Raw genomic sequence first — 23,767 nt, 5'->3', positions numbered from 1 at the left:
TATATATATATGTGTGTTAATTAGACATATAGGTAGGGATACACTTACAATAATAGAATCAATAATATATGTATAGTCTAGTCTCAAACCTGCTCCTCAGAAATTCACTCCTTATTTTCACGTTATTAATGTAATATTCTAACCCCACTACATTACATTCACTCATGATGCATTACAGTTATCACTGCCTATGAAAGTGCCCAGGAAACTGTCCAGGAAAAAAAGTCACTAGCTTTAAAATAATCATTGTGATTTCCAACCCCAGGGGTTGCTCTTTGACCATTTACACCTTTTCCAAGTAGTGACCTAAATCAACCTGTATGTAAAATGTGCATCCGATTTTACTAATGTATGAAGCACCTGAGGTGCCTCCACATAGGTGTGAAAGTGTTTCCCTAAATGCTAAAGAATCCCAACCTTTAAGGATGCTTTTCAGGTTTATCACCTAGATGTGTCATGTCTCCACTCCCCCCCATAAAGCTCACCACAATTTAAGAGAGAAACTGCATTCGTTAGCCTACCGTGCCTCTGTGGCAGGATGACTTCTACAGATCACTAAAGCAGTTTCCTGCGTAGGTTCAATAATAGAAACATGGAGACCTTTGTGTTCTGAGAGGGCTTTGTATTATGAGATAGGCCAGGAAGAGAGGAATTGTGCATCAAAAGTCAATATTATTGTCTAACTGAATGCTTGTTTAGGTCCCTGTTATTACATAAAGTAAAACTGGAATGCATAATTATCTGAAGGCACTATTATTTTCATAATGTAAAGAAATAAAGTTGGTTTTGTCTAATAGGCACAGTAAGGTCCCATGTACACCGTTCCATTTTGAAAGTATTACTTCAAATTTTCCAGTTAGAAAGAACTGCATTACATTGTTAATGGAAACTGCTACAAGGGATGTGTAAAGCCCACACGTAAGCAGTGCCTGCACTAATATATGAGCTGGGAATATTTACCAGCACATGTAAGGCATTTGTATCAGCTTGATGTATTGACTGCATTTTACTATTTATAGCACACTCTGTAAACTGTGTTACAAAGAATATATCCCTTACATTTGGACACTTATTATGAAAGGTAAGTAATGCCCTGTTTGGTTAGAAGAAGTTTTTTTTGTAGGCATGTTTCTGAAAAAGTCACTGAACAAAATAACTGAGAATCACTCTATCCCGAGCAAAAAGTTGTGTGCCAAAGCTATATTATTAAATTGGGAGAGTATAGGTCAGCATGTTATTCCACCAGTGGCAAACTCACACTCCTGGAATTAATAAGTTAGCAGTTGCAGTGTCTTGCGTGTAGCTAATAAAGGTCCTGCAAATCCTTGGGCCTCCCCTCCACACCAAATCTTCATGGCCTTAATCAGACCAGTCATCCTCGTCGAATTCTGAAGAGTCGTCCTCAGAGTCGCTGTACTCCACAGCTATACGGCGAGACAGGATAGTGGCCACATCATTACCTCCAACATCTCGTTTCTCATGCTCCAGCTGCTCCTGCTCCACTTTGCGCAGTTGGAAACCTAGAAAAGATAGGTATAATAAAAAATATATGGAAGGCTCACAAAGGTATCAAAAAAACACACATTACTTTAAAATAAATACTGATATACAGGGGTAAAATATACAATATAAACAACTGGGGAAAAACCAGCAGAGAGCCAGCTGCAAAAGACTTATTTGTAGAGGTGCAATGAAATGGGATTTTCTGACCGGAATTCTTTTTTAAAATATTTTATTTATTATTAATTTTTTAGTAAATATTTTTATTTTTTAACTTTACAGTCGGGGGCTCTGGGAAATATCAGGGGTCTGTTTAAAATAGAAAAAGAGATTGAGGACAAAGTCCTCAATCTCTTTTTCTGCAGCCCCTGTTATGAATGAACAGGAAGCCTCTATGCTGAGTTTACCTGTTCATTCATAACTCGTGAAGATAGTATGTTTACTATGTCCACAATCATGAATGCACAGGAAGTGATGTAGAGCACTTCCTGTTCATTAATAATTGGGGACACAGTAAGCATACTCTGTCCTCAATATTTTACAAGCAGTCAGCGATCAGCTGATCGCTGACTGCTTGTAACCGCTCTCCATCCTGACTCACTGTCACAGGAGGCTTAGCTGGCAGTGTGGGAGGGAAGCTCAGTCTCCTTTGACAACTGATTCCTCCCCCACACTGCAGGCTCTGCCCCCTGTGGCAACTCACAGCTGTCTTCGCCCCCCACACCGCTCTCCATCGTAATCTGTCACAGGAGGCCGAGCAGGGTAGTGCAGGAGGAGAGCATCTCCTCCCCGCCCCACTTGGCCTCCAGACAGTTTCTATCCTCCCCGCAGGACGCTGCTTTGTGTCAGAGCGGACACAGAGCAGTGCCCAGCGAGGAAGAGAGGTATCACGGACGCACCGCAATTCCGGCCGAAAGATGGGACTTTTAGCATTTTGCCCAAAGTACCATTTTCGGCCGATATGTTGTTTTGGTAGCAAAAAATTAGTTGCATCCCTACTCATTTGTATTCCTGAATCTAGTCAAACCCAATACAAGTACCTAAATATTTTCAGCAAAAAAAGTGTGACTTAATTTCTAAGAAAACATACACAAAGCTACAAGTGAGTAACTCGGAACAACACCATCTGAACATCATCATTCATTATTTTGTATCAGCATTAGAATATTCCCTTGGCTCAGATATTTTAGAAACTGACACCACACTCTAGTGGATTGTGCACAAGGAAAATTACAGGTAATCCCAAGACACTTAAGAAGGCAAATATGAATAATCCTCACACATGACAGCTACACAGTGGGATTGTCTATTTCTGCCTAATTAACAGAGAAGATGTTAAAAAACATCCCTTATTCCCCATAACCTTTTGTGTATTTCAAATAACCTAAGAGAAACCACTAAGAACAAATCCACAAAACTTTATAGGGGGGAATACTGTCATGGAGCCGTATGTGCTGCAAGGAACCAGAAGCTTCCACTTTTCTTCTATAAGAGACCAGTGATACATCCAAACTCTTCCTAAGTGTCTGTCTGTGCCATCTACTGGCTAAAATAGAGAATTGTGTACTGGCAAGTTGTAAGCATGCCACTGACGTATAACTAAGCTCTGCTCAGTGCACCTGCTATTATCTGAGCACAAAAGTCTGTGCTGGTGCCTACCTGTGCTTTGAAATCCCATTCTGCAAATCCTACTCTGATCTATCTAAATAATACCATGTTTTATTTAATATGAAATACACAAATGGGGTGTTACAAGCAAAGTTTACTTTAGAATAAAATGGAATGCACATTTTTTACACTCGCACCGTATGGCATTGCAGTACCGCGCGTTCCAGTGCAGCTGATCATACAGGAGGGAGGGGGCGTTTGGGATTTATTGAAATTAATGGCACCACAACGCACTTCCCGGAGCAGAATTTTCAGGCTCAAACCAAAAATGATGCTTGCCACTTTATATATTTATTATAAATCCCAGGGAAAGTTCTCCTTCAGGTCCTACTCTGTTGATGGTCAGCAGCCAGTGGGTGGATGCAATAGCCAGCCTGCTATTGCAATTTAAAATAGCCGATAGCAGACTGGATATTGCTCCCAATCGCTAAAGGGAGTTTTTGAAGCCAACTTTCTACCGCCGGCAGAAGAGGGGGTACGAGGGGAACCAACAGAGGAACGGCCTCTGTCCCCTCTGCCGATGCAGGTCGGGAGAGCAGCAGGGATTTGAAAGGGTCACAGACCACTGCAGCCAGCACCAGCGGGGAGGAGAACAGAGGAACAGAGCGGTGGCGGCTACAGATTCAAGTAGTCGAAACCAACTAATCAATAATGAGAATCGTTGACAACGATTCTCATTATCAATTATAATCGATTAGTTGTTGCAGCCCTATCTTGAATGCAACCTCAATGTTACTCTTCCTATCCTTAAAAGGATCACTTGCTGTAGGGGCAAACCTGAGTACTGGAACATGAGAGTCTCATACAGTGAAAACCAAACTACCTTGTTTAGTTGCCTGGTGTAAACCTTGCATATAATGTCCATTCCAATCCATGAAAGTTGAGACTGGACCTGGATCCCTTTTATTTATCTCTGCAATGCCTCAGTGTCAGGCTTCAACAAGTTAAAGCAGGTCACATCAGTTGGGTACAAATATAGCCTGTCCAACTACCTGCTTCTCTTCCATCTGCTCTAGTGGATCTATTTCTACTCCTGCAGTGGCTCACGTCATTACTAATTCTGCCATGTTACACTGGTGACCCCAGTATGGCAATTTTTTCAAAATCCATGTCAAACCCAATCTTAACAGCTTTCAAATAAAATGTATTATGATAATTAAAGGGCATAGATCGCTTAACTACTGTATGGCAGGGCTCTTGACTGTATGCGTTACTAGCAACTAAGTCCTGGCTCTCTAAGTTCTTTATCTTCTAGTAAAGCATGTCAGAATGCATTAAAGAGGAGCTGTCTACATAAGATTTGACAACTTTTTCAATAATCGATTATAATCGATTATGTCGATTACTAGTTGTTGCAGCCCTACATAAGATGTCCCCTCCACCCCAGATCTATTGTATTGGGTATTCAGATGGATATTGATTTTCAGGAGAAAATGCAAATAGACCATGTGTGGCGTAGTGAAAAGGAGTGCAATTAATGCCAAATATTTGCCTTTACTGTGCCAGTAAGGAACTCTTTCTTATTTGCTGTGCTGGGAAGCAGAAAATCTCCACTACTTAGGTCAAAAGGAAGAGGGCCTCCCCCATGTCTTGTATCTTTCTCTCTACAAAGCCCTTTGTCAAGGAAAACTGTTTCTGGACTAAGGCTTTCTAGTTGTCCATAGCATCCAAAATTTAATTGGCTCATCACTTGTAACCATGCATCATATTATAGTTGTCCAATTAAATAGACCATTCCTACTCTGCTCAGTTACAGTCAATAATTTGCAACCATGGAACCTCCTTCCATATGCATTGCTGCCCTTTACAATAAGTCTAGTATCTTCTTTAAGGCTACCTTGGCACCTAGTTCATAAACACCAGTGAAACTGGAATTCATGCACCATTTTAGCATGAGCCACCTCTTTTCTACAGCTATTTCTCAATAAGGTCTTTCCTCCTTCAGTGTGTTTTACAAACACCTCCCTGTTGACTAGTGTGTCAGAGCTATCTCGTGACTTATCTTAGGTTTTTAGTAAGAAAAAGGGAAACTCCATCAGGCTGTGACTATGCTTTAGTGTCTCTAAGGAGACGTTTCTACATCAAACAGAAGTACCATTTGAAAAAGTACCAAGTACCCTTCTTGGCTACACCGTCTCTGCTAAGGGCATGTGTACAGATTCAGAGATGATCACAGTAATCCTGAACTGGTCATAGCCACAATAGCATAAAAAGATGTCTAGACTTGGCACATTATCCTGAAATGAAAAGCCTAGCCATTACAGGTTGTGAGGTTATCTATAAAATTGAAAAAAAAAATGTTCTTTGCTTCCAATGCTATTAGACCCAAATGTGTTTTGCTTTGGTTCTATAACAACCAAATGTTATCTAGCTCTGCAAGAGTGTTGCTACTCCTTGGATGGAACAGATCATCCATTTACCATTTAGGCTTAATTCCCACCTAGAATGAGCTGCAGAATAGGCAGCTGTGACATGCAACTGTACTGTAGACTTTACAATTGATTTCCTAAAAGGTAAGCCATCCATCAGTGTGTGCTAAATTGCTGTAGTCTAGTAACCTCAAATACCCCAGAATACCAAAAGCCTTTATGAACCATCCAACTCTAGCAGGTATAGGATAAAATATGCATTCATCTGTAAACAAATGACCAAGAGCCCACCAGAGGATTTAGGTATCCATAGTCAAAATTCCTTGTCTGCTGGTTATGTAATGTCAGCAGTTTCCCACATATTAGCCACGTTTTAGTGACATTTGTGCCTGTCTCAAACCTCATGAGAGCATAGTGAGATGCAATGAAGAGAGAGAGAGGTCAGGGAAGTAAGAGCCATCTAGGCTACACAAATATGACAACTCTATGTTAGGAGGAAAAAAAGAATAGCTGGACAAGAATCAAACAAATGGTTCTGGGATTGCATTTATATTAAACTGAAATGTTGTGATTATTATTCACAGATAATCATATGATTTGAATATCATATGGTCATATTGCGGATTTGTGTGTCTTTAGAACAAAATACCATTGTCATACCATACTGAACAAATTATAGAAACACATAAATACCTTGACGGATTGCAGACAAAAGGTTATTCCTTGGATCGCTCACTGATGGCTAGGCGATGCGGGAGAGTAATCCATCACTGAAGGCACTGGTGGAGGAGGAGGAGGAGGAGCAGGAAAGCCAGGCATGGGAGGGCATACTGGTGGACTTGGGGGAGGAAGATAGGATGGGTCTGGGAATACTCCAGCTGGAGGCGGGGGTGGAGGTGCCAGAGGAGGAGAGAAACTGGGTCTTCCACCAATTGGAGAACTAATGGGAGGAGCTGGAGGTGGGTGGGCTGGACTGATCAGACTTGCTCGATTACTAGTTCCAGGTGAGCTGAAGGTATAAGTAAAACTTTAGTTATTTTTACGCTGTAATTATGGTTTATAGTCGCTTCAGAAATATTTCAAAATCAAACAAACATAGCTGCTCAAGGGTAAATACAAATCCAAAACAAAATCTTTATTTTAAAGTATAATAAAGAACAGGAGGCAAAAGGCCTTTTCAGGTCTAAAACACTTTATGAAGAGCAAATACAAAAGTACACAAATACTTGCCAATGGTATCACTTGCTTCCTCATAATTGTGGAGTGGTTAATATAGGGCACATCTGCCCATGAAGACTATAACTGTCTATCTAGTGAAGTGGTAATGGGTAGGGATGCACCGATACTAGTATCGGTATTGGTGCCAATACTATGTATTTGTGCGAGTACTCACACTTGCCCAAATGCTCCCATTGCCTATCCCTATACCAGAACTTCTAGTATCAGGAAGCCAGGCGGTGGGTCACTACACGCCACCCGGCTTCCTGATTGGCCGGGAAGCCAGCTCCATTGCCAGTGAATCAGGAAGCCGGGCAGCGAGTCATTACCCGCCCCCCGGCTTCCTGATTGGCCAGAAAGTCGGCTCCATGCTTCCCCCTCACATGCTGAAGAGAGAGCATGGAGCCGGCTTCCTGGCCAATCAGGAAGTCGGGCACCTTGTAATGACTCACCGCCCACCTTCGTGATTGGTTGGGAAGCTAGCCAATCAGGAAGCCAGGCGGCGAGTCATTTGCTGCCCCCCGGCTTCCTGATTGGACAGAAAGCCGGCTCCATGCTCCCTCGTCACCTAGTGACGAGGGAGCATGGAGACGGCTTCCAGGCTAATCTGGAAGCCAGGCTTCCTTAATGAGACTTCCGGTATCGGTATTCAGCATCGGCGAGTACTGAAAAAAAATATTGGAACTCGATACCGAAAAACCGGTATCGGTGCATCTCTAGTAATGGGGACAGCATAATGCGGTGCCAAATGTCAGATGTACTTTGGATAAATGCATGAGTGTATACACAAAATGTTGCACCTTTTAAAATAATAGCAGTTTCCAAAACAGTTGGTCACTATGCAGCCACCACCCACAAAACAATAGACATTGAAATGGCCCAAAAAAAACATAACAAGCACTTATTATTAAAGAAAAATAAGACCACAGTAAAAAATGTATCACTTAAGTGGTTTTCCAAATTAAGCTAAGAAATTCAGTTGTTTGACACTGTTTCAGACAACTTGAGCTGATTGCAACACAACTTCTGCTTTACCCACTGATATCATGTGATCCATTATGCAGCCTGTCTAGTTTCACAATGTATGATTATTTATACTATCATGATCTTTTAGTTTACTTATCCTTTTAAGCAAACCCTACGTAGCTCTAGATAAATATTAGCCAAATGCCCGTCTGGCAACGCACAATCACTCTTCAAAATCTTCACAGTACAGCATCTTGCCCCATACATGCACACCACAAACTCGTGTACTTCAATGGATAGTTAATCAGCAAACTGACATGATGAAATGGGCTTTCCATGGAAGACAGTAGAGTCTGGGGAGTCATGTGCATGGGGATGCAACATAGGACAGGGAGATTTTGAATAGCAGCTATGAAGCACACGCGGCAATCTCTTCAGAGCTGCGTTCCAAGTAAGTACAGTATATTGCATTATATACATTTGAGAAAGGGAAGTTAAAAACCATAAGACCCCGTTCAAAGAAAACTCTACCTTTCCCAATAAAAAGGATATAAAAAGTTAGCTTTATATATCTACAGTTGCAATGATTTTCTAGAGCTTGTAACAAATCCAGATGTTACTTCCTTGGTAAAGGGCAAAGTAGGTTGGCTGTGTCCAGTGAAATCTAATATCCTGTAACTGTCCACTACAAACTGTTGGTCAGGACTTGTGCCAAATGATTCCTTAACAGGAGGTTGGTCAAGATATCACACAATGGGGATGCCCTGGGAGCAGAACAAGGCAAGCACAGGGGCTAGAATCTTGGCGAACACATAGAATATGGGAGACAGGCAAAATGGAAGGGCTATGTGCTAGAAAAATAGGGACATGCATGTATGTGTCCAGAGGCCACACATTTTCCCTGATGGAGGGATGCTGTGACCGATCTGGTAGATCCTATACAGAATTTTGGGGCATGAATGACCACATTTAATGCCTTGAGATCCAAGATGGAGCAGTGAAACTGGGTTGTGTCTTGGTTTAGGCCTTAGACATTGAAGCCTAGGTGTAACGAAAGGAACTCTGCTTGGCCTGGGAAGGAAGGGGAGAAAGGGGGGGTGGTGTGAGTCTTTCTAGCGTGAGGCCTTAGCTTCTTCTGCTGAGGTAGAGGACTACTCCCAGTGACATGCTAAAGGGTGTCCAGGCACCTCTAAAGAGATGTTGTCCCTTGAAAGGCATGCGCAGGCAACATTTTTTTACATGCCTAGTCCACAGAATAACATTTCAACCAACTCCACAGCCTAACATTTCAACCAAAAGTTCCCAGCATGTTCACTGATAGGAGACTCATATAGGAAATAAAAGCTGACCACTAAACCATCTACACAGTAGTACAGGGCTGCCAGCATATGAGCTCTAAGCGCTCCACAAATAGGTCAGTGTGGAGGGAAGCTGGATCCCTTCTCATGAGTTTAGTCAATTCCCCTAATGTATGACAGGCTAACATCACAACCAAGACAGGATGCAATGCAGGACCTGTCAGAGTAAAGCATCCTCAAATGTTTATCTATGGGATTCTTACTGGCGCATCCTCAAAAGGAATCATTAATGCTGTATTAAGATGAGTCACTGTTAGATCAATAGTGGGAACAGCCCACTTCTTAATAAGGGACTCCTCAAACTGCTATTGGACTGCAAAATGTTTAGGAGGAGTAAACTGTTTATAAGGAGTTTCCCAGTCTGCATACAGGACAGCTGGGAAAAGCAAGAGCATGTGAAAGATTTTAGCAGGCTTAGGGCCCCTCAGGAATTCTAGAAAGCTGGCAGTGGGAGGGGTTATACCAGGCTAGTCGCTGTTTTTTTTATTTGCCAGTGTCCTCCTGTAGATGCCAGTATAACCTAATTGTCTCTGAACACTGTGTCCCTCAAAGAACAAGAAATAAATATGAATACAAACTACACAGTTCTAACAACTACAGTTTTATTAAGTTAGAACCCAAGTCATTAAATGAATGCTCATTCATGTTGCTTACCTAAAATCCATAGGTGGAGGAGGCAGGGAGTCATCGAGAACTGGTGGTGGGCTTGGAATAATATCATCATTTGGTGGAGGTGGGGGATACAGAGATAAATCTACCCCATCAATAGGACTCATGGTTCCATTCTCACTCAACTGATCCCTAAAGTGCACAAAATATAAAAATATGAAATCTTAGTAAAAGTTTCTTAATATTAAAAAATATTTGATCAATGTCAAAAACCTTACCCATACATTGAAAGATTGTCTTTACGTTCCTCAAATTCCTTGCCCATTTTCATCTTCTCCCATTCATCTTTTCGTGTGCGGATTTTACGAGGATTCACATTCCCACGGTTAGGATTATCTTTCTTTTCTCTCTATGAAATGTAAAAGTGGTACCCTGAGTAAACACCTTCAGTTCCTACCACATTATTTATACTGGTTAGAAATATTGTTAAGGTCCTTTTTAAATGCAAAGAGGCACATGTTGATCCTCCAAGCATGTGTTGTACTACTCCCTTTAAAAAAATTATAATTCTACAATCATTTTAAAGTGTCACTTAAGTCATAAAACTGAAATGCCAAATTTGCTTCAGCATGCCATTTGGACATCACCCTGTATCTTTAGATTTCTGTATCCATTTACTTCCCATAAATACCTTTGAATAGATGCAAAGAACCACATTCACATACATTTCCTGTATGCCTGTGTCCAGATTTCCTCCTGCCTTCCATACGTGTCCCATTGTAGTCACACATGCAGAGGCACTGTGCACAGAAACTAGTAACTTTTTTTCACAACTCCCTCACAGCTCTATACCTCCTTCCTAATGTTCTGCCCACATCCCTGCCCACCTCTTTACTTTGCGAGCCTCTCCTACAACTTGGAGCTCAGTTGCATGTGACATGTGGAGAAAGGCATTAATAGCTAATGTGATGCTGATGCTTTTATAATAATGTAGGGTTTCTCATACACCGGGCCTTGGCCAGCAGCCCCCCTCCCACCGGGCCACAGCTTAATGACTGCTGCAACACCACTGGCCTGCCGGAGGATCTTCTGATGGGCTAGACTGAACCTGGTGCGATAGGTATCTCCCTTCAGCTAATAGTACCTATGCAGTCTTTTCGCCACTGGCTTAGCTACTGTGGCCTTTCCCCACAAGCTCCTCCTACCTTCAGCATGCAGTGACAGCAATGCACATTATGCCACTGGGGGTGGAACAGGACATGTTTGCTAGGAAGGCAACAGGCAGTGTCTGTACAACAGTGTAAGCCCGCTTCATGATTGCTACATATTTTAAAGTGTATTTCCACTTTTACAGCCAAATTGAGTAAACACCTATTTTAGATTTGTTATCTGTTCCCATTCACATCACATAAGCAAAAAAAATATTTTTTTTAAATGCTTCTTGCAGTCTAAATTCCTTTTACTTGGGTTAGGGTTTTTTGTGTTCTTAAGGGTTAAAATTTCTACTTGCTTGTTCTTTTGTAATGTTAGCAGGGGTTGCGAGGGGCTTGTGCATTGTATGTTAATGAGATTAATAAAATACATAAACATAATCTCCAAATTTCAGTCCTAAGTCTTTCTAATAGAACAGATCATTGTGAAGGGGCTGGAAATCAACCATGTTGCCTGCTGCAACAAAACATCTAAAAAGATAAATATTTTAGAAAAAAATATTTTTTTTATGCTGTGTGAATAGATACACATAACAAACATATAAAGGGGAGATACAAGATAAGCCCCAGAGAGGCTGAGAAATACAAAATACGATACATCCACTTAGTTTAGGATAGTTTTAGTTACAAAAGTGCCTGTACTGCATGTCTGAAATCATTGCCCAATAGGAGGAGAGAGGCCTGGGTAAAGTGACCCTGTCACTTGGTGGCAGAATTTTCAGCAGAATAACACCGTAAAAATACTCACCTTATCAGTGGGTGGCAGTAGCACATTCTTCATGCGCTACTGCCACTACTTCCAGGTGTGTCAGATAGCATGTTCCCCACTTTACACCGGGGTTCCTCCTATTCACACATACCTCACTATTGTGCCCTGAAGTGACTTAGCGTCAGGTGAGAAGAACCACAGTATGCAAAAGGGACAAGCTATCCAACATACCTGTTAATTTTGGAAAGCACTGACATCCATGATTTCAGGGCTATTCTCTCCTTGGGCCCACTGTCACCAATGAATTAAGGGGCTGTTCTCCCATGGAAGCCCCAATCCCACTGACACCAATGAGCTGGGGGCTATTCTCCCACTGGTGGCCATAATCCCATTGACACCAATGAGTTGGGGACTATTCTCCCACTGGGGGCCTTAACCCTTTCGCTGCCAAGGCCTTTTTCTCTTTTTTTGCACACGTTATAATACAAATTTTAAGCCTGCAAATGACTTCGAATCCCCAAACATTAGATATTTTTATGACAGCCAACACCATGTAGAATAAAATGGTGGCAGTTGCAAATTTTTATGTTGCATGATATTAGCGCAACTCTTTATCAAATCCACAAATGTAGTGAAAAATTCACTTAATTTTAGTGCCCCAAAACACAATAAAATACCCATTTTTTAAAATACAAAATAAAAGATAAGGTTATGATGAGTAAATAGATACTCAACACGCCCAGGTTAAAAATAGCGTGTCTCTCACTGTGCCTTTAACTGTGTTGCCTCGTTTTGAAGTTAGGTACACCATTATGTTTTGTACATTCTTGTATGTTATATTGAACAAGTTGGTTGCCTGCGTGCAGACCTTTACGATTTGATAATATACCAACCTATTGTTTTATTTTTTCTTGCTCAATAAACCGAGATTTGAAAAAAATAAAAAATAAAAATAGCGTGTCTCCGTAAAATGGCGACAAAAGTCAGTACCCCAAAAAGTCCATAGTTAAAGATTTAAAATCCCCTACAGGTCATTAGTTTAGAGATACGTGTAAATATTGGCCCTGGAATTATTGCTCTAACTCTGGTGTGCGCAGCGATATCCAACATGTGTAGCGCGATTGTCGTTTTTGTACGTAGGCAACCACACATGCAGGCTAGCACAAGTGATCTGGACGTCTGTACAGCCACCCAGATCACTTGTACAAAAGGAGCATCGTCAACTGAAACAAATTATACCAAGATCATGGCTGCAGCAGCAGCAGCAGCATGATCTTGGTGTAACCACTTCAGGACCAGGGTGTTGAATAACATACAGTGGCCCTGAAGTGGTTAAATACCAGTTACTCATTTCTACCCATTATTTAATTCCTAAAACATTTGTCTTGGGGGGCATTGAAGGTTTTGCCGGGCCCTGTTCTCACAAAGGTTGAAAACCACTGCTCTAGAAGTTAATAACAAGCACTTTAAATGGCAAAAGCGCTAATTGTCTCTTATTATTTTTTACAGCAAATTAAAATCCATGTGAATGAGTGCATTGTCCCCTTTTCCATGGGGAAAGTGTAAACCACAGGTTTATCCCATTCCCAGTCTGTCTACTGAGATGGGGAAATGATCACTGTATGCCTTGGGACTCGTCATATTCATGTCAAAACTGGAGATGTTCTCAATGTCCATCACTCTCTGTGAGGAATTTGGCTATCTATGTTGGCCTTACTCTCATCAAAGAGATTCAATTATTTAAAAGTACGGAGCTCAGCACTTTCTCTGCTAGATGTCACTGCATGTGCCAGTTTTTTTATTCAAAAAGAAAGGCCTTTAATGGTTCCCACTTAGACAACATGGGTCAGCAGCTGCAGTACTTGGCAAGAGACTTCTACATCAACAAATCTGTGCAACAAAGCCTAAGGATACAGCAATAAATGCTATTGTCATATCTTCCCCAGTAACCCCCACGTCATCTTAGGTAGTTTACAAGTTATCATAACAAAACTATTTGAGCTAACATAAAACAATAATATCTAAGCAGTGCCATCTCTTACACCATTCTACTACTTACCCTATGTTTGCGTTTTTCTTTCATGATATCCTTTGTGTCCTGCAACATCTGTTCTTTCCACAGGTCAAAGAAGTAAGATGGGTCTGTGTAGAACTTCAAGGCCTCCTTTCCATCATCCCTGTAAAAGGCAGGAAACAAGATTTTTAAGACAAAGTCTTAAACAGCATATACATACACTACACATATTATAACCAGAGGCCTTATTACCTGTATGGAGAGAGGATGTTAAGTGGTGGTGGCATGTTACAGGTAGCATATGTTTCACAGACAGGAACTGACAGAGAATCGCGTACAAAGAGTTGTTGATCTTGCATGGTATTACTGTGAAATGCTTTTCTCGTGTTTATGCCCTGCAGAGAAACTGGACACAAAGAAAAAACACTTAAAGAGACTGATGAAAACAAAACAGGTAGTTTTCCAAGAGCTGCGTATTGTCAGTAAATGTTTCTTTATCGTACCACAAACCATATGGCACTGGTGAATTACAATGCTTCCATTAACAAACAATATAGAGAGAACTAGTTCTTATTTTCCTTAATTGAGTATCTTTCCAAACAACATACCCTCTTCCTCTTTAGGATCAAGCTGGGTCACTTTGACCTGTAGTTTTTCCACTCTCTCACCCAGCATTCCCACACGCTGAGCAAACAAGCTTGCTTCAACAAACAGCTCTCCAAATATGTCTTCTGCATAGCGACCTAGAAATTGAAAAATGAAACAGAATTAGAGAGGGTAATTTATTTGGAAAAACTGTGTATGTATAATATATGCGTAACATAAATATGTACAAATATATACATGAACAAAATCAATACTACATAATGTCCCCTCTGGATTATTCCCTCTACTGTACCTGTGAAAACTGTAAATGATTTTATTTCCCCTCATTCAGTTCTGATGACAAGCGTTACAACAAAACCTGGTAATTAATACCCTTAATAGCCATTCAGAAAGCAATAAACAGAGACTAACTAAAAAAAAATACTACAGACTTAATGATTTATTGGTCAGATTTACCACTGGTGGTCTTCGCGGGCCCGTAAATGAAATGGTCAATGGGTACTAGGTATATCTTATATTTTAATACAAATACAGGACAATTTCAGTATGTTAAAGGCCAACTGTCTCTAGGCACTAAAAGCAAAAATCCCCATCAGCTTTTTAAAATTTTTTTTTTTTTAAATCAAGCTCCAGCTGCAGTACTCAAAGTCTTGTACTGTCGCCTGCAGACTTACTAATCCAGCGATACAGTGCCAACCCTCTTCCAGGTTTAACGACACCAAGCATCATTCAACCCACTTCCAATGAGCCAGGGGCATCAAGGCTCTGGAGAGGCCAGGGGGGTCTGGAGTTGAGCATTCAATTTCTACTTTGACAAATTCTTCAAGAAAGTTCAAGACTTTTAAATGCTACAATACTGGGTATCAAGCAATTTTTGATGGAGTGCTGTGCTCATCAAAGCAGTAGAGCTGCAGCTAACGATTATTTTCAAAATCGGTTAGCCGATTATTGAGTTCGATTAATCGGATAAAATAATTTTTTTAAATGGCTCTAGTGATGGGACTACTAGTTTGTATTGAGATTGCAGTCCATCACAGGAGCAAGGTTGGAGCGGTGAAAGTAAAAAAAAAAAAAAAAAGTGTGGTGTACAATATAGTGAAATGAAAAGTATAAAATTATACAGCAATGAATGCAGAATGGCACCGGCTATAGAGGACTACAAAACCCAGCAATTGTACATTATAGCTGGTGGTATTCTAGTCCTGGTATACTATTGCTGGGTTTTCTAGTCCTCTATAACTAGTGGTATTCGGCATTGCACCACTGTATAATGTATTATTGCTGGGTTTTGTAGTCCTCCATAGCTGGTGGTATTCCGCATTGCGCTGTATAATGTATTATTGCTGGGATTTGTAGTCCTCTATACAGCGCAATGCAGAAAACCACCAGCTATATTGAAATACAACAAATCCCAGCAATACATTATACATACAGTGTATGATGTATTGCTGGTATTTGTAGTCCTCTATAGCTGATGGTATAATATACAGCACAATGTACCATCAGCTATAGAGGAATACAAATCCCAGCAATACATTATAGAGCACCATGTGGGGGAAAGTGCAGGCTTACCTGAGCAGTCTTCCAGCAACTTGCTTCTGAGATCGGTCCTGTCTATCGGCGGCTGTCATCCCACCACACCTGCTCCTCCTTACTTCTCCCCGGGTCCCTGTGCCGATCGTGGATGTGGGCGGGCAGTGAGAAGGTGCAGCGTGTGGATCGTGGATGCGGGCCGGTCTGGCAGCAGCGAGCATGAGGTAGGGAGGAGGTGCGGCGCGCAGCGTGTGTGGAGCTGTGAACAGGGCCAACTAATTGGAAGCCGATTAATCGATGATTGAAAAAGTTGACAACTTTTTCAATAATCGATTATAATCGATTATGTCGATTAGTTGTTGCAGCCCTACAAAGCAGGTACTTTTTTTGTCTGTGTTGGTCAACATACCACAGTTAGTTTTTCAATACGTTTGAAAGAGACAGACAATTACCATGATCCATCACATTTTTTCATCCAGTACTACATTTAACTCTATAGTAGTGAATTTCTAACATCCATCAAATCCACATAGCAAGAAGTGCACCACTGCTCCTTGATACACAAGTTTGCCCCTTCTTTCCTCAACTGTAACTTACTCAAACTTCCCAGCTGTCTGATGACATTGGATAGGGTGATGTTGGTCATACATTCTAGTTCACTGCGGACAGTGGGAATCTTCTCTCGGCACAAATAGCGGGGCTCGATGCAACGCGCTACAAGAGGCATTCTGAAGGAAAAGAGAAAAAAAGTTAAAGTGCTTCAAACAGATAGGTTGACTAATACAATGATCCACTAAGAGAGGACTGAACATACAGCACTGTCTTTTAACCAGCTCAGCTCTCAAAGGATGACTTTTTGTGGGTCTGTGAAAAACTCCACTGTAATTCAATTTTTAACAAAGCTGTAACGGCTAGCCTGATTTGACAAAAAGCCTTTACATCCAACATATACATATTAGAGGTGCTTACATTATCACCCAGTAACCCTCCTGTGCTTATCCAGTGGTCCATATTAAATGAAATAACTAAACACAAGCATGTGTCGTTTTGTTATGTCTAGACTGGTGCGATGCAAGCACATGAAGAATGAACAAGATGCAAGCATTGGATATATGAATGTGTTGTATACAGACTGCACAGCATTGCATGGGCGCTGCTGCCCTGTAACACAACATCCTAGGCTCAAATCCACCCAGGAACTATTAGCAGGAGTATGTATATTCTCCTTGTTTGTGTTGGTTTTGTCAAAGGTCCCTGGTTTCTTTCACCTTTCAAAGAGCATTCGGGTTAATACCCAGGTGTATGTAAACCCTAAAAATGAACTTCTCTTATTTGGTCCGTTACAAATACCACTGAAAAAGTTTTGTATATGTTTGCAAAAATATTGATACTACCAGAAATGTTGTCTGCTGGTAGCTGGGAACAATGTAAGTGCAGCACAGGTTATCTGTGAGGACTACCTCATATGATATTAAAAAGAGGAGATGGGGAGGTATTCTGTAGTCGAGTTCAAGGATGGCAACACTTCTCAAGAGATACAGTAAGTTAGTGAGCTTTGTAGCCTTAGGTGAGGAAGTGTGTTACTGGCAGAATTAACAAGTGAAAATGAAGCCTGGAAAAAGAAAAATAATGCGGCCACCACATCTAAGGACTGGTAAGTTGCAATATATTAGGGACATAGGGTTTAGTGACATTAGGGTTATATTTCTGCCAACAGGAGTATGTTGGACGCTGACAAACCAAAAAAAAAAACACACCCCACAGTGACCAGCCTGGTATAACCCCTCCCACTTCAAGCATGCCTCAGTTTTGTAACAAAGCAATGCAGAGAGCAAGACCATAACACAGAAACAGAGGGGTGGCACCTCTGTTTCTCAATGATTCTTGAAAAGGATTTTTATAGTGAGCATAGAAATCCTGTATTCTTTTTTGTACACTGAGGGACACAGGATTCAGTGACATTTGATATGTCAAAAAATACATCCAACTGAGGGGTGGGCAACACAGCAAACAAAACGCTAACAAGCCCAACAAAAAACAAACTGGGAACTGCCTGCTGCTCAAAGACACTCCTGAAGGACCTTAAGCCCAAAGTTGTCATCAGAAGAGGCTCAGACATGCACCTGTAAACAGAAGACCAGGTAGCAGCCATGCAAATCAAGGAAACAGTTGCCTGGTCCTGAAAATCCCAAGAAGGACTCACAGATCTAAGAGTGTGCCCTGACAAGAAAAGGGTAGAACCCAATACTTAAGATCAGCTTGAATTATATTTTGTCTAATCCACCATGAAATGGTGGAACAAGAAGTTGGTTCCCTTTAATGGGGACTATCAAAGATAACAAAGAGGTAGTCAGTCTTTCTAATGGAGTCAGTGACTGCAAGGTAGCTGTACACTGAGCTGAAATAGAGGTGAATGCTGAAAGGCCCAGACCACCTTGGGAAGGAAGATTTGTGTCTTAACACCACCTTGTCCTTGTCTAGGACCAGAATGTTTTAAATACAGGACAAGGCTGCCATGTCAGAAAAATGCCTTGCAGTGGTTATAGCAACAAGGAATACAGCCTTGTGAATGAGTGTGGAAAATGGAATATCCCTGAAAAGTTCAAAGGTCCCATGGAGAAACAGGTGGGCACACATGAGAAATGCCATGCACAAAGGTCTTAATCACAGAATGAGAGGCTAATGGTCTTTAAAACAAGATTGCAAGCACTGAAATTTGACCCTTATTAGTTGTTGAGCCAGGCCTGATTGTATAAAGTCAGAATTCACCCCACAAAGTATTTTCTGAGCTGAAGGTTCCTTTCCTTGCACAAAGCAAAGTTTGCCTTCCATGTGCAGTAAATCTTGCAGAAATTGACCTCTTATCTTTTTATATCATGGGAATCACCAAGTCGGAGAGGTCCATGTCCCATAAAATAAGGGACACCTGGGCTTCAACAGCCATGCCGCTAAAGCCAGAACCCGTAATGTACGACAGTAGATCTGTCCTTGCGACAGAAAATCTGGACAATCTAGAAGAGCCTAGGGAGCGTATGCCAAGAGTCTGATCTTGTCAGACTTTGGATTCTGATCCGGAGACACTCCTGCCATTAAACCTAGTGTTGTAGAGACACTCGTATTGCTCAAAGCTCCAGAATGTTGATCACAAGTTGAGATTCCTTTAGCGTCCAAGTACCCTGGACCATCAGGGTGTCTAAGACTCCTCCCCAGCCAGTGAAGCTGGCATTCGATGTGATTATCTTCCAAAAGATCTGAAGGAATAATTTCCCCAATTTCAGAGCTGGAATCCTGAGCCACCAGGCTAGAGACAACCTGGTCTTTGGTGTCCGGCTAAAATTCTGCATAACTGTGGTATAATCCTCCCAGGTCCTGCCTAGGAGGCGTTCGATGAATGTAAGGATTCAAACAGAGTTCAGGGTTGCAGGCTGTTGGTGTCAGGTACTTAATAGGGGAACACTGCAGACCACCCTAAAGCTGTTAGTGGGTTGAGAGCCAGACATGATTCAACGGGACTGCTCCTATTATGTTTGTGATCCAGCATGTTGCACAACAAGGTAAAAAACTTAACGGAGTATACCAGGAAACAGGATAGGTTGCAATGGCAAGAGGTGACTGGCTTACAGTAGGTGGCAGCCAGTGCTAACTTGGGTGTAACCACGTGTCTCTAGCAAATAGGAGCAATGGTGGGACGATGCTACCTCACACTAAAAGGTGGAAATAGAGCACAGTGTGTCCATGCACCAATAGGGATGCTTTGGAGGAAGGATAGTGGAGGGCCTAGCCTGACCCTCACTGGGAAACTTGAGATTTACGCTGCCATGTCTCTTGATTTGCTAATTGCTTTGACATGTGGTTTTCACTCTCATCTTTAAATCATATGAACAGTTTGGAAAATCCAGGTGTAAATGACAGGTATACTTTAATACTTTTTCATTAAAGGAGAACTATGGGGTCAGGGCTTTTCCCCATAGTTCTCCTTAGGGTAACGGGAGGACACAAACTAGCGTCCTCCCGTCACCCTAGGTTCAGTATACCGCGAGCTGTAGCTCGCGGTATACTGAGATGCCGCAGTATACCGTATACTGAGACGCCGCAGCTGAAGCGGATCCCGACAATTGTGCCGGGATCCGCCCAGCTGCGTGACTGACAGCTGGCTCTGCCTATCTAGAGGCAGAGCCAGCTGTACCCGCCCCCTCCCCTGTCCGTTCCGCCAGTCAGCGCTGGTGGATCGGAGCGGGGAGGGGGGAATCCAGCCCCTCCCCTGTCATGGCAGAGAGCCGTGACAGGATCGAGAGGTGAGCGAACGCCGGTATGTGTTCACTCACCTCCCGATCTACTAAGCACTCACCTCATAGTTCTCCTTTAAACTAAGCAGTAAAATGTAAAAAATGACTGTTGTCAGCTGTATAGAAGGAAGTTATGTTATTCCATGTTCTGCTGCATCAGAGTATTAAAGGATAAGCGCATTGTAATACAAATTGCACTTATCCATTTGACCCTTTAAGGTGGCATCACAGCTCCCTCCCTCCATGTGCGCAGACAAATACTTGTTGAATTCCGAGGGGCTCAGCCTCCTTTACATCTTGCAGTGGACGTGTCCTTCTCCTGGCTGCACCTGCGCAGTACTGAAGGAGATGTCCACTGCAGGTGTAGTCCATCACTGGAGCCATTTTTTAAAATGCATTGTTTATCCGATTAACCGATTAATCGAACTTAATAATCGGCTAACTAATCGATTTTGAAAATAATCGTTAGCTGCAGCTCTACAGGCTGTAAACAATCAACCCAGGCCAGCCCAGTTGGAACCTGGTAAATATTCTTCTGTGCACAGGAAAAGAGCAGTGACAACACCTTAAAAGGGGCCTAAAGGATAAATGCATTTGGTTTTAAATTTCACTTTTCCTTTAATGTCAACATCGGTTTTAAAGGAAAGTACTACAAAGAGAAGCGAGGACATGTATAGATTATGAAAACTAAAGGAGGATGTATAATAGTAACAGGTACAAGCTCTTATGAAATACACTAAATAACTGAATTAGGTCTTAAAGTGTGCAAGCCCATACCCACTTAAAGCAGCAAATATATGTTAGCACGCAGGAGATACACCAATATATTTGAGGTGGAAAGTATTCATTTTAACAATGCAGATAATGTGAATGTACAAAGCTATACAGATAATCCTTTTCACAATAGGGAATGACCAGGTCAGTTAAGATTGCTGTAAATACAACATAATTCATTTTCAGAAATCTTGCATGCTTAGGCTGATAATGCCTTGATGTTGTGCAATTCTGAGCAATTCAGAGAGCAGTTCAGAGAGAGGGAGAGGGAGAGAAGGGGAGTTGAGCAGAAGCAGAATGTTCTGGATAGCTCTGCGGATAGACAGGATGTAATTCTTTGCCAGAGAGGAGGGAGGAGAGTTGAGTCTCTGCCGGACATCCTTAATTAGCAATTCCCAGCATGCACTGTTAGCCACAAGACTTACTAATCGGCTGTATACACGACAGCCTGTGCTTTATAAATGTGCACTGTAAAGCCTAGATCTACTCACACAAGCACAACATTAACCACTTTCATGAGGCTGCATTGCACAAAAGATATTTTCTTCCCATATAACTCGACTGGACCATGGCTTTTATTTCATTCAAGTAATTCACTGATACAGTGTTGATTACAGGTTGCTCAATATGCATTCATTAGATGGCGCAAGCACTGGGGATTTAGCACTCTTGTCTTACTGCACCAAGGCCAAGGGTTAAAATCCCGCCAGGGATACTATCTGCATAGAGTTTGTATGTTCTTCCTAGTTTACATGGATTTTCTCTCACAACCCAAAAACACACTTGGATGGGGTTTCCCAGAAATCTGAAAATCCTCTTGGGAATAAGCTTTCCACGGTGTTCTGAATCCTGAAAGCACTAGTGCAAACTCATCAGTTCACACATGGTCAAATCATGTATACATGACTAAAAGCTGGACAGACTATAGACGGTGGTCGGACATGTAGGCACAACCTGACATGTCTAAGCTCATGAAGCAAGGTGGATGACATGTGCTGCTGGCACCTCTGGTATCAGCTTATCAGTGGTAAACAATAGCAATCAGACCTTTTTAACTAGTCCTGATGGCTTTTCCCTCAGCTGAGCCTCATCCAGGGGCTCCAAAAATGGTTAACTTGAGAGGCGGTCATCGAACGTCTATAGGGACCTCTATAGCTCTGTTCAGAGGAAACACTTCAAGGAATTGGTAAATAATGCTACCTACCAACCTTAAGGCAGTCAATGAAAGCTCATAGTACAAAAGTGCATGCATCTGCCTATGGTGTTAGAGCACCCTAAAGAAAGTAATGGCACCAGCCTCTATCTAAGCGAAAAACAACATTTCCTGCCCAGAAGAGAAATCTAACCCAGCTGATCAGCCTTTCCACATCAAAAAGTTTTGCCAAGGGCTATCTGCCATTATCAGGACAGCCTAACCGCATATGATCATTTGCCAAACTGACTGCACATGGATTGATTGGGTAAATGTTCTCTACAGGCACCTTTAGCCCTGGTTCACACCTAGGCGTATTGCATATGCGCGTCTGTCGCACGTTTTTTTTTACCGCGGTTCGCGGTAAAAAAAAACGCGCGACAAACGCGTGTTTCCGAGGGCTACTTGGCTGTATCCCAATGGAAACGCGCAACAAAAACAGCCCAAAGTAGTACATGTACCTTTTCAGGCGTGGGCCATTTTGTAGCGCGTTAGGGACGGGCTGAAATACGCCAAGGTGTGAACCAGACCCATTGAATACAATGGGATTTAGATGTTTGAGCGTTTTGTAGAGCGTTCGTCGAGCGTAGAACGCGCTACAAAACGTTCAGGTGTGAACGAGGGCTAAAGCAAACCTGTGCTTTGTCCATGAACAGCAAAACAGAGGTTTGCTTTAACCCTTCCTCCTTAGCAGCCCATGCCAATCATTTTATAACTCTTCGGCCACACCTTCAGCTTTTGGGAGTGAAAAAAACACCCTGTGCTTTGAGGCATAGAGAAGCACGTAACTCAACCTATGAGGCAGTGCCACGCAAAACACTTTACGTTACGCAAGTCCATAACGTTGTGTAAGCTAGGAATGAGGAGGCTCGTAGCTTAGGTTGGTTTTCTTTTCCACCAGGCAGTTGACTGAAGATAATGGGAAGGGGAGATTTACGGACAACAAGCTGCTCTGTCCTGCATGGTGCTTCCGATTTTGGGGGGTTATCAAAGACCCAATCGTTTCATATATACAATACTGTACTGGCAACCTATAATCTGTTATGGAGATTTGGTATTTCTGGCATTTCATACTAGCTGGTTTCTTCTGCTCCAATTATATTAACATTTTACTCACATTGAACTGGAACGGTGGAAACTGTTAGAATTTTATAAAAGGGAACCCTACAAACGTAAGGAGGAAAAACAGAAGCCCATTCTAAAAGCTTTATATATATTTTTTTTACTTTAGTGCTAGCAAATTAAAAAGTAAACCCTGTATTGCACTTAAAGCAGAATTATTGGGAGAGTAAAATATACTCTTCCCAATACTTAAACCGCTGATCGCTCAGCTCACGGCCTTCTCCCTGCAGAGAGCGTTGACTCTCAGTCACTGCTCCCTGTAGGGATTCCCCCCTTCCTGTTCGTCTAGCGTCCATTGGGGGAACAGACAGGGGAGAGGGTGGGCACAGCTAGCTCTGGCTCGAGAGAGGCTAAAACAGCTGTCAATCAGGTAGCTGGGTAGATCCTGATAATATTGTCAGAATTCTTCCCAGCTGCAGCGTGGCTCTGCACTGTCGCCTGCTAGATGCTGACTTTGGGTCACAGCAGTACATAGTACAATTACTAATGTACTCCTTTGACCCAAAAGAGAAGCTCTAGTTCTTTAATTCTCTTTAAACCCAAGACAAGTCCTGTAGTTGTGCACCCATCCATAGTTTTCTGTCTTCTGAAATCTACCATTCTGAAAGATTAAGATAATAGCCCGGCAAGGG

General features: G+C 42.0%; 1 protein-coding gene across 1 annotated transcript in view; it reads right to left on the bottom strand.

The window, feature by feature from the left end:
- Positions 1-1,169: 1,169 nt before the first annotated feature.
- WASF2 (WAS protein family member 2) overlaps positions 1,170-23,767 on the bottom strand; it is a 41,600-nt gene continuing 19,002 nt past the window's right edge. Inside the window, 9 exon segments of the mRNA XM_018555987.1 lie at positions 1,170-1,520; positions 6,231-6,276; positions 6,279-6,546; positions 9,734-9,880; positions 9,967-10,097; positions 13,668-13,785; positions 13,875-14,028; positions 14,231-14,365; positions 16,359-16,489. Coding sequence (XP_018411489.1) covers positions 1,360-1,520; positions 6,231-6,276; positions 6,279-6,546; positions 9,734-9,880; positions 9,967-10,097; positions 13,668-13,785; positions 13,875-14,028; positions 14,231-14,365; positions 16,359-16,488 — 1,290 coding nt within the window. The 5' untranslated portion in view covers position 16,489 and the 3' untranslated portion in view covers positions 1,170-1,359.

Source organism: Nanorana parkeri, unplaced genomic scaffold (assembly GCF_000935625.1).
Source record: "Nanorana parkeri isolate BGI_ZX_2015 unplaced genomic scaffold, ASM93562v1 scaffold220, whole genome shotgun sequence".
Taxonomy (NCBI): domain Eukaryota; kingdom Metazoa; phylum Chordata; class Amphibia; order Anura; family Dicroglossidae; genus Nanorana; species Nanorana parkeri.
The sequence above is the reverse complement of the archived record's forward strand: the minus strand, read 5'-3'. Positions and strand labels throughout refer to the sequence as shown.